This window comes from Lichenostomus cassidix, unplaced genomic scaffold (assembly GCF_008360975.1).
Source record: "Lichenostomus cassidix isolate B80296 unplaced genomic scaffold, HeHo_3.0 HiC_scaffold_46, whole genome shotgun sequence".
NCBI lineage: Eukaryota > Metazoa > Chordata > Aves > Passeriformes > Meliphagidae > Lichenostomus > Lichenostomus cassidix.
In genome coordinates, this window is record NW_028147597.1 from 1,781,427 (window position 1) to 1,792,177 (window position 10,751).

General features: G+C 47.6%; 1 protein-coding gene across 1 annotated transcript; it reads left to right on the forward strand.

Moving 5' to 3' along the window:
* The first annotated feature begins 297 nt into the window (after window positions 1-297).
* Window positions 298-1,302, forward strand: LOC146421930 (olfactory receptor 14J1-like). Its single transcript, XM_085046936.1, has one exon. It carries the CDS (start codon window positions 314-316, stop codon window positions 1,247-1,249), a length of 936 nt encoding a protein of 311 aa, XP_084903062.1. The 5' UTR covers window positions 298-313; the 3' UTR covers window positions 1,250-1,302.
* Window positions 1,303-10,751: the final 9,449 nt, after the last annotated feature.

The window sequence follows — 10,751 nt, forward strand, 5'->3', positions numbered from 1 at the left end:
GGCAGTTTGGTCTGATGAAGTCCAACCCAGGACTGGTCCCTGTCCCCCATTCCCATGACCCACTGCTGCAGAGCAGAGCTGACTCCTCGGTGTCCATGGGCAGAGCCACTGCTTGTGACAGCAACAGGGCCAGATCCCAGCAGAGCTCCAGGCATGGGGCTGGAGGAAGAGCTCTGAGAAAAGGGAAATTGGGTGGCACAGAGTAGGAGAGGCAGGGCTGGGAGAAATGGCTTGGGCATTGTCCAGGAAAGTCTACCCTGACTTGTCACTGTCCTTTTCTCCATCAAAAGGTCCCCATGTCCAGAGGATCAAAATGTCCAACAGCAGCTCCATCAGCCACTTCCTCCTCCTGCCATTCGCAGACACACGGCAGCTGCAGCTCCTGCACTTCTGCCTCTTCCTGGGCATCTCCCTGGCTGCCCTCCTGGCCAACAGCCTCATCATCAGCGCCGTAGCCTGGAACCACCGCCTGCACACCCCCATGTTCTTCTTCCTGCTCAACCTGGCCCTCACTGACCTGGGCTCCATCTGCACCACTGTCCCCAAAGCCATGCACAATTCCCTCTGGGACACCAGGGACATCTCCTACACAGGATGTACTGCTCAGGTGTTTCTGCTTATTTTCTTTCTTGCATCAGAGTATTTCCTCCTCACCATCATGAGCTATGACCGCTATGTGTCCATCTGCAAACCCCTGCACTATGGGACCCTCCTGGGCAGCAGAGCTTGTGCCCACATGGCAGCAGCTGCCTGGGCCAGTGGCTTTCTCATTGCTCTGCTACACACAGCTAATACATTTTCCCTACCCCTGTGCCATGGCAATGTCCTGGGCCAGTTCTTCTGTGAAATCCCCCAGATCATCAAGCTCTCCTGCTCACATTCCAAACTCAGGGAACTTCTGCTTATTGTTTTTAGTGCCTGTTTAGGATTTGGTTGTTTTGTTTTCATAGTTTTCTCCTATGTGCAGATCTTCAGGGCTGTGCTGAGGATCCCCTCTGAGCAGGGACGACACAAAGCCTTTTCCACATGCCTCCCTCACCTGGCTGTGGTCTCCCTGTTCCTCAGCGCTGGCATTTTTGCCAACCTGAAGCCTCCCTCCATCTCCTCCCCATCCCTGGATCTGGCAGTGTCAGTTCTGTACTCAGTGGTGCCTCCAGTACTGAACCCTCTCATCTACAGCCTGAGGAACCAGGAGCTCAAGGCTGCAGTGTGGAGACTGATGATGGAACCATTTCAGAAACATTTCTGAAACATTTGCCAATTTCTGCAAGTCACTTGTAATAAAAGTCATTTTTGGTAGTTCTTGTTGGTTTGGTTATGAGTTTCTTCCCCTTTTTTTTGAGATTTTCCACAAAGAAAGGTCTCTGTGTGCCTTTTCTCATTTTGGTTCTCTCCACCTTCACTGTGGCCCACAGTCTCTGTCAATGAGGAGCTGTGCTCGTGGTGGCTTTAAACAACTAAAGGATCTCCCAGCCAAGTTTTCACCAGAGATCCCCTTTTGCTCCTTTCCCTTGAGCTGCAGCAGCAATGTCTGTGTGCAGAGCTGGGGCAGATCAGGTGTGGCACAGCAGCTGTGCCAAGGAGCAGCAGCACTTGGTGTTGCCAGTGCTGCTCCCGTGCCACTGCCCCGCTGCCCTGCTGCCCCTCGTGTTGCTGTAGGGCCTGAGTGCTCTCGGGGTCGCTGCCAGTGCTGGGGGTGGCAGTGCCGGGGCTGCAGCAGGGACAGGCCATGGGCACTGCTGGGGCACAGCTGACGCCTCAGGGCAGGGCCTGGGGGCTCGAGGCTCCTTGCCCAGGCTCTCTCCAGAACACGCCCAGGCCAATGCTGAGCAGAGAAAACCCCCGTGAGCAGCTGCAGGGTGGCCGTGGGCAGGCTGGGGGCAAACAGCATGGCTGGGGCTCTGCAAGGTCCCTGGGGGAGCCGGGAAGGAGCAGCAGAGCAGGGGCTGATCCATCCCCACTGCGCTGGACAGCCCAGGGCAGCGTCCCAGAGCGTCCTCATGGAGCTGCCAACAACATCCCCCCTTGGCAGCCCTGGCCTCTCCCCCAGCTCCCAGAGCTGCTTGATCCTTCCAGGCAGAGACACGGCAGCACTGGCTCAGGAGCCCTGTTTGCATTGCACACAGCAGGCGTGAGCACCCCATGGGGTTGGTGTGGGGAGATGAACCTGAGTGAGCACAAACACCATCAGCCCTGGGGGCCAGCAAGGGCTGGGGATGGGAGGGAAACCACTCAGCTTTGTTGTGACCTCTGAAATCAGCCAGAAAGTTTGTTCACATGAGCTGTGAGTTTCCTGTCCCACTGCAGACGTTGTTGCTCAGAGCCAGGGCTGCCTGGCAGCCACCCCCAAACAGCCCTGAGCATTTCCTTTGCTTCACCTTTGCTTTCATTCCTCTTTCCTGCTCCACATTTCTTCCTCTTGCCCATCCCTGTCCCCTCCCCTGCAAACAGCCCATCCCTGTTTGCCCTTTCCTCTCTGGCCCCACTCCCCATTTCAGTTCCTGACTTGGCACCATGGGAACATCCCTTGGTGAGCAGGATCATCCTACAAGTGCTTCATGAATTGTCTGCAGGGTCCTGCAGTGCCTCGTGCTGTTCCCTTGCCAGAGGCAGCACAGGCCAGGGGGGCACATCTGGACTGCTGTGTGTGGCTGTGAGGCTCCCTGTTGTGGGGCAGTGAGGAGGAGCTGGAGAGGCTCTGCAGGACTGACAGGATGGGCTTTGGGGCCTGTGGGGAGAAGCTGAGGGCCATGGGCTGCTGGACCTTCTGAAGAGGAGGCCCAGGGCTCATCCTGCAGCTGCTTCAAGGGTGCTTTCAGAGAATCACAGAATCAGTGAGGGTGGAAAAGTCCTTTGAGATCATCAAGTCCAACCTGTGACCTAACACCACCTTGTCTGCCCTGAGCCTCCTCTTCTCCAGGATAAACAACCCCAGCTCCAAACTCAGCCACTCCTCACAGCACTTGTGTTCCAGACCCTTCCCCAGCCTTGTTGCCCTTCTCTGGACACACTCCAGCCCCTCAATGTCCTTCCTAAACTGGGGGCCCAGAACTGGACACAGCACTCCAGGTGAGGCCTCACCAGTGCCGAGTACAGGGGAAGAATCACTGCCCTGCTCCTGCTGGCCACACCATTCCTGATCCAGGCCAGCTGCCATTGGCCTCCTTGGCCACCTGGGCACACTGTTGGCTCATGTCCAGCCTGCTGTCCATCAGTGCCCCCAGGTCCCTTTCTGCCTGGCCACTGTCCAGGCACTCTGTCCCCAGCCTGTAGCACTGCAGGGGTTGTTGTGGCCAAAGTGCAGGACCTGACACTTGGTCTTGTTAAATCTCACACTGTTGGATTTGGCCCCTGGATCCAGCCTGTCCAGGTCCCTCTGCAGAGCCCTCCTGCCCTCCAGCAGATCCACACTCACACCCAGCTTGGTGTCATCTGCCAATTTGCTGATGGTGGACTGAATCCCTTCATCCAGATTATCAATAAAGTTATGAAATAAAACTGGGCCCAGCACTGATCCCTGGGGGTCACCAGTGGTCACTGGACATACACAGGATGTGGCACCATTCCCCACCACTCTCTGGGCCTGGCTGTCCAGCCAGTTCTTAACCTAGTGTAAGATCAAAGAATTGAGTTCTGTCTCAACATTTCTCATCAGAAACCAATGGTGCAGGACTTACACAGAGAATGCTTTGTACCTCCCAGAGCTGGTACAGAACGAGTGCTTTGCCCCTGCCTGAGCTGGTACAGAACAAAGGCCTTGTGCTGCCAGAGCTGGTGTGTGACAAAGGCTTTGCTCCTGTCACCCTGACACCCATTATTCACTGTTGTGAAAAACCTGCCTCCAAAGCTGACCATGCCTCGGACACTCCTCCCTTGGCCCTGCCAGGTGGAGTTTGGCAAATCTCCACAGGAGTTAAGGGGATCAAAGGAGGGTGGCAAGGAGGGACCAGGTGTATGGACTAGCATAAAAGACAGCTCTGGAGTGACTGAACTCTGCAGATCTTCCCCACCGTGAGATCACATTGATCGACACAGAGGCAGAGGAACACCTACTGCTCTGCCCCAGCAAAACTGCAGATGCTGCCAAGGAACAGTCACAACCTAAACCCCTTTTGGTCCAACTTGATTGGTGGCCCTTTAAGTACTTTAGGACTTAAAAAAGGAATTCCTAAAGATTTATTGGATGATTTACCTTCAGATAAATTGAGCAAACTGGTAACCCAGTGGCGTGTGCCAAAACCACATTCCTTTTCCTCTGTGAAAGAAAGTTCACCTGTCGCAGCTTCTGCCCCCTTTTGTGGATGGTGCAGACAAGACATCAAAGCAAACTTTTTTCTCTAGTACAGGGAAACTAGAATCTCCATTTCCTAGTGGTGGGCAGGGAAGTGGAGAATAGATTTATATTAAACAGCTCACTAAAACAGAAAAAGGAGATTTGTTAATCACAGCTATTGTGGGATTTTATTCTTGTAGTTTTAAGGATACTGAGAAAAGCTATACTGCTTGGGAGAAAGGTTTGTTTGCAGCAAGCCTGGCTTTCATTGAAGTCGATGCACAAATTGAAGGAGCCTCAAAAAACCTTTCTATCCAAGAAACTGAGAGTCTGGATATCAGCCAAGATAAACCTGCCTCAGCCATCTGGGTGGCCCCTCCTTTTTCCCAACACCAAACAGTGAATTCCTGGTTTATTGTTCCATCATTTTAACTCCTTTTTGCCTGAAAAGGGCAAGTTTTCTACTTTTGTTTTTGCAGGAGAACCCCGTGGGACTTTAAGAATTTCTATAGAATAAATATGAATTAAAATTGAAGACTTAAATCTGAAAATAGTATACAAAATTTTGATTAGGTTGCTCACACTTTTCTGCATTACACCTCCTACCCATAAGCAAAATAATAATGAATGGCCTTGGTCTCAAGCTCTTGTAGGATATCCTAGCTCTTTCAGGAATTATCCCAAAAATAACCTTCCAAATTTGGCTGCAGTCATAATGCATGATGACATAGTTTACTGTTCGTCTAAGTGGGTCTGGGATAAAAATGAGTGGGTTTGGGATAAGAATGTGTGGCTTACAACCCTACCTGGTATCATTGACGAAAAAATTCAAGTGGGATGCAGAAAAGTGGAACCTGGTCTTCAATACTATTTGTACTTGGAAACAATAGCCAACAACAAATATTATTTAAGCCAGAATGGTCTCTCAAAAAGGTTGCTCCCTTTTTCCTGGAGATGAATATTGAGAGACCTGACTGGTGTTTTAGGAACCAGATTGGGGGTTCTAAATAGCATTGATTAGGAGGTATTATTAAACAAATTGGCTACTGCAACTTTTGATCTGACAAAAATACAACAGCCTTTAAGAAGGCATTTTTCCTACAGAAATCCGAAAAATAATTTGGGATAGTGCTAACAATTTTGAAAAGAACCTCCAGCCTTGGTGGATGTTGGTTAATCTTACAAATGATTCTGTTAATAACACTGTTACAGCTTATGTATTAACTATTCACAATGCTTCAGTATCTTTGATTTATCCTGTTTTCACATTAGGCTTGAACCACAATGGAACTATACTCTATCCTTTTGAGCACAGAGCATGGGCCCAAAAGGTGAATGATAAATGGCAAACAATAGACCTGGAATCCTGCATTGTGCGGGAACAACTAGGAATTATCTCTGAAAGTAGCACCATCAGAACACGAGATTTTTATTTAGACACTGACCAAAAAGTTTGCCATTTTGAAGTTCATCCTGAAGTTAACCCTAAAACTGTAATAATCTATATTGGCAAAGGTTGTGTATGCTTATGAACTGTTTGTAGTAATATCACAGTAGAAAATGTAATAGCTTATAGTATATATATATATAAATTATATATGATATAATATTATATATGATATATGATAAATTATATATGTGTATACATATTATTATAAATGCTATCGCATTTGTAATCATACAAATGTTTGTGTTTGTAATGTTACTGAAATCAGGGGGTGTGACTTCTCTTATTTAGCTGCAGTCACTTCCCACCAAATTCTGAAATCTGATTTCACATTGATTCATATTGAGCAAGCTGCATGGCAAAAAGTAATGTAAAAATCTTTCCTGTCTTGTTTCCCTTCCTTCCCTTCTCTCCCCTTCCCCCTTCCTTAGTGTTACCACCATGTGCTTCTGAAGACAACTCATCACAAAACCAGAAGACAACTCATCCAGAAGACAACTCATCCTGAAGAAGACAACTCACCCAGAAGACGACAACTGGTCCCGAAGATAAATGTTGAGCCACCGGGTGCTGTGAGGGTCGATCAGAGAATTGAGTTCTGTCTCAACATTTCCCATCAGAAACCACAGGTGCAGGACTTACACAGAGAATGCTTTGTACCTCCCAGAGCTGGTACAGAACGAGTGCTTTGCCCCTGGCTGAGCTGGTACAGAACAAAGGCCTTGTGCTGCCAAAGCTGGTGTGTGACAAAGGCTTTGCTCCTGTCACCCTGACACCCATTATTCACTCTTGTGAAAAACCTGCCTCCAAAGCTGACCATGCCTCGGACACTCCTCCCTTGGCCCTGCCAGGTGGAGTTTGGCAAATCTCCACAGGAATTAAGGGGGAGCAAAGGTGGGTCACAAGGAGGGACCAGGTGTATGGACTAGCATGAAAGACAGCTCTGGAATGACTGAACTCTGCAGATCTTCCCCACCGTGAGATCACATTGATCGACACAGAGGCAGAGGAACGCCTACTGCTCTGCCCCAGCAAAACTGCAGATGTTGCCAAGGAACAGTCACAACCTAAACCCCTTTTGGTCCAACTTGATTGGTGGCCCTTTAAGTACTTTAGGACTTAAAAAAGCAATTCCTAAAGATTTATTGGATCGTTTACCTTTAGATAAATTGAGCAAACTGGTAACCCAGTGGCATGTGCCAAAACCATATTCCTTTTCCTCTGTGAAAGAAAGTTCACCTGTCGCAGCTTCTGCCCCCTTTTGTGGATGGTGCAGACAAGACATCAAAGCAAACTTTTTTCCCCAAAACAGGGAGACTAGGATCTCCATTTCCTAGTCATGGGCAGGGAAATGGAGAATGGATCTATATTAAACAGCTCACTAAAACAGAAAAAGGAGATTTGTTTAATCACAGCTACTGTGGGATTTTATTCCCGCAGTTTTAAGGATACTGAGAAAAGCTATACTGCTTGGGAGAAAGGTTTGTTTGCAGCAAGGCTGGCTTTCATTGAAGTCGATGCACAAATTGAAGGAGCCTCAAAAAACCTTTCTATCCAAGAAACAGAGAGTCTGGATATCAGCCAAGATAAACCTGCCTCAGTCATCCGGGTGGCCCCTCCTTTTTCCCAACACCAAACAGTAAATGCCTGGTTTATTGTTCCTTCATTTTAATTCCTTTTTGCCTGAAACAGGCAAGTTTTCTACTTTTGTTTTTGCAGGAGAACCCCGTGGGACTTTAAGATTTTTTTCAGAAGAAATATTAATAAGAATTGAAGACCTAAATCTGAAAATGGTCTACAAAATTTTGATTAGGTTGCTCATACTTTTCTACATTGCACCTCCTACCCATAACCAAAATACTAATGAATGGCCTTGGTCTCAAGCCCTCATATGATGACGAAGTTTACCATTCATCTGAATGGGTCTGAGAAAAAAATGAGTGGGTCTGGGATAAAAATGAGTGGGTCTGGGATAAAAATGTGTGGGTTAGAACCCTGCCTGGTATCATTGATGAAAAAATTCAAGTGGGATGCAGAAAAGTAGAACCTGGTCTTCAATACTATTTGTAATTGGAAACACCAGCCAACAACAAATATTATTTAAACCAGAATGGTCTCTCAGAAAGGTTGCTCCCTTTTTCCTGGAGATGAATATCGAGAGACCTGACTGGTGTTTTTAGGAACTAGATTGGGGGTTCTAAATAGCATTGATTAGGAGGTATTATTGAATAAATTGGCTACTGCAACTTTTGATCTGACAAAAATGCAACAGCCTTTAAGAAGGCATTTTTCCTACAGAAATCCGAAAAATAATTTGGGATAGGGCTAACAATTTTGAAAAGAACCTCCAATCTTGGTGGAAGTTGGTAAATTTTACCTATAATCATGTTAATAACACTGTTACAGCTTATGTATTAACTATTCACAATGCTTCAGTATCTTTGATTTATCCTGTTTTCACATTAGGCTTGAACCACAATGGAACTATACTCTATCCTTTCGAGCATAGAGCATGGGCCCAAAAGGTGAATGATAAATGGCAAATGATAGACCTGGAATCCTGCATTGTGGGGGAACAACTAGGAATTATCTGTGAAAATAACACCATCAGAACACGAGATTTTTGTTTAGACACTGACCAAAAAGTTTGCCATTATGAAGGAAATTAACCCTAAAACTGTAATAATTTATATTACAAAGGTTGTGTATGCATAAGAGCTCCTTGTAGTAATATCACAGTAAGAAATGTATTAGCTTATACTAGTAATCATACGAATTTTTGTGTTTGTAATGTTACTGAAATCAGGGGGTGTGACTTCTCTTATTTAGCTGCAGTCACTTCCCACCAAATTCTGAAATCTGATTTTACATTGATTCATATTGAGCAAGCTGCATGGCAAAAAGTAACATAAAAATCTTTCCTGTCTTGTTTCCCTTCCTTCCCTTCTCTCCCCTTCCCCCTTCCTTAGTGTTACCACCATGTGCTTCTGAAGACAACTCATCACAAAACCAGAAGACAACTCATCCAGAAGACAACTCATCCTGAAGAAGACAACTCACCCAGAAGACGACAACTGGTCCCGAAGATAAATGTTGAGCCACCGGGTGCTGTGAGGGTCGATCAGAGAATTGAGTTCTGTCTCAACATTTCCCATCAGAAACCACAGGTGCAGGACTTACACAGAGAATGCTTTGTACCTCCCAGAGCTGGTACAGAACGAGTGCTTTGCCCCTGGCTGAGCTGGTACAGAACAAAGGCCTTGTGCTGCCAAAGCTGGTGTGTGACAAAGGCTTTGCTCCTGTCACCCTGACACCCATTATTCACTCTTGTGAAAAACCTGCCTCCAAAGCTGACCATGCCTCAGACACTCCTCCCTTGGCCCTGCCAGGTGGAGTTTGGCAAATCTCCACAGGAATTAAGGGGAGCAAAGGAGGGTGGCAAGGAGGGACCAGGTGTATGGACTAGCATAAAAGACAGCCCTGGAGTGGCTGAACTCTGAAGATCTTCCCCACTGTGAGATCACATCTATCAATGCAGAGGCAGAGGAACACCTTCTGGATGGGACCCCCAAAGATGCTGGACATCTGTGGTAGCTATAGTCCCCTATGCTTCCCTTTTTTCCCTATCTTTCCCCAGTTTTCTCTCTCTCTCTATCACAGGCCACTTTGTGGGCTAAATTAATACAGTTCCTCTTTGGATTGAAATTTAACTCCCTTGACTTGTTGGATTTTTGTGTTTTCTTTTCCTTTTGCATTCTGAGATCACAGCTGGTATGAACCATCACATGTCTGTCTGCTTGTAAGTGGACTGTGACAGGCCACGGGTCACCAAGTCCTGTGGTCTGGCCACGAGGTCACCTGCAGGAGAAACGCCTCGGAACAGCTCTGGGTCAGCAAGGAACGAGTGTGCTGTGCAGGGGCTCCTCACGACACCGCTCTGTCCCGTCCTGTCCCGTCGCGTGCTCCGAGCACTGTGGCTTGGCTGCGTCGTTGCCAGCACCTATGTCACAACGTGTCACAAGGGCCTGTGTCACCAGCACCTAAGTCACCAGCACAGGTGTCACCAGCCCCTATGTCACGACGTGTCACAAAGGGCCCTTGGACACCCTGTCCCGGATCCATCCCACGGTGACCATGCTTCACTGTGTCACAAAGGGACCTTGGACACAAAGGGCTGTGTGTCCCCAACGTGTCAGCTAAGTGTGACACCTGTGTGTCCCCAAAGTGTCCCCAATGGCACCTGTGTGTCACCTGAGTGTCCCAGATGTCACCAGTGTCCCCAAAGTGTCACCTGTGTGTTACCCATATGTCACCTGAGTGTCACCTGTGTGTTTCCCAAGTGTCCCCAATGTCACCTGTGTGTCACCTGTGTCACCTCAGTGTGACCTGTGTGTCACCTGTGTGTCACCAAAGTGTCCCCAGTGTCACCTGTGTCACCTCAGTGAGCTTGGAATCCTTGTGCTGCTCAGTGAGTGTCACCTGAGTGTCCTCAAAGTGTCCCCAGTGCCATTTGTCTGTCACCTGTGTGTCACTTGGGTCTCCTCAGTGTCACGTGGGTCACCTGAGTGTCCCCAATGTCACCAGTGTCCCCAAAGTGTCACCTGTGTGTCCCCCAAAGTGTCCCCAATGTCACCAGTGTGTCCCCAAAGTGTCACCTGGGTAACCTCAGTGTCACATGGGTAACCTGAGTGTCCCCAATGTCACCTGTGTGTCACCTCAGTGTCACCTCTGTGTCCCCAAAGTGTCACCTATGTGTCACCTGTGTCACCTCCGTGTCACCTGTGTTGTTTTCTATTATTTTTATATTAAAAAATGGATACATTTTTAGAAACCAAATAAATTAGTATTCATTGGTTCTAAGTATCGCAATTCCCTTCATTAATTAATTAGCCTCTATTGGTATTGATTTCTCCCTCTTTATTCTAATTACTCCTATTTTTATTAGTTTTGTCTTTTTTTTATCATGTTTTTCTCAGTGTCTTGGTTTGAAAGACAGGTGTCTGCCAAGAGAGGTTGAACCCTCCTTTAGAG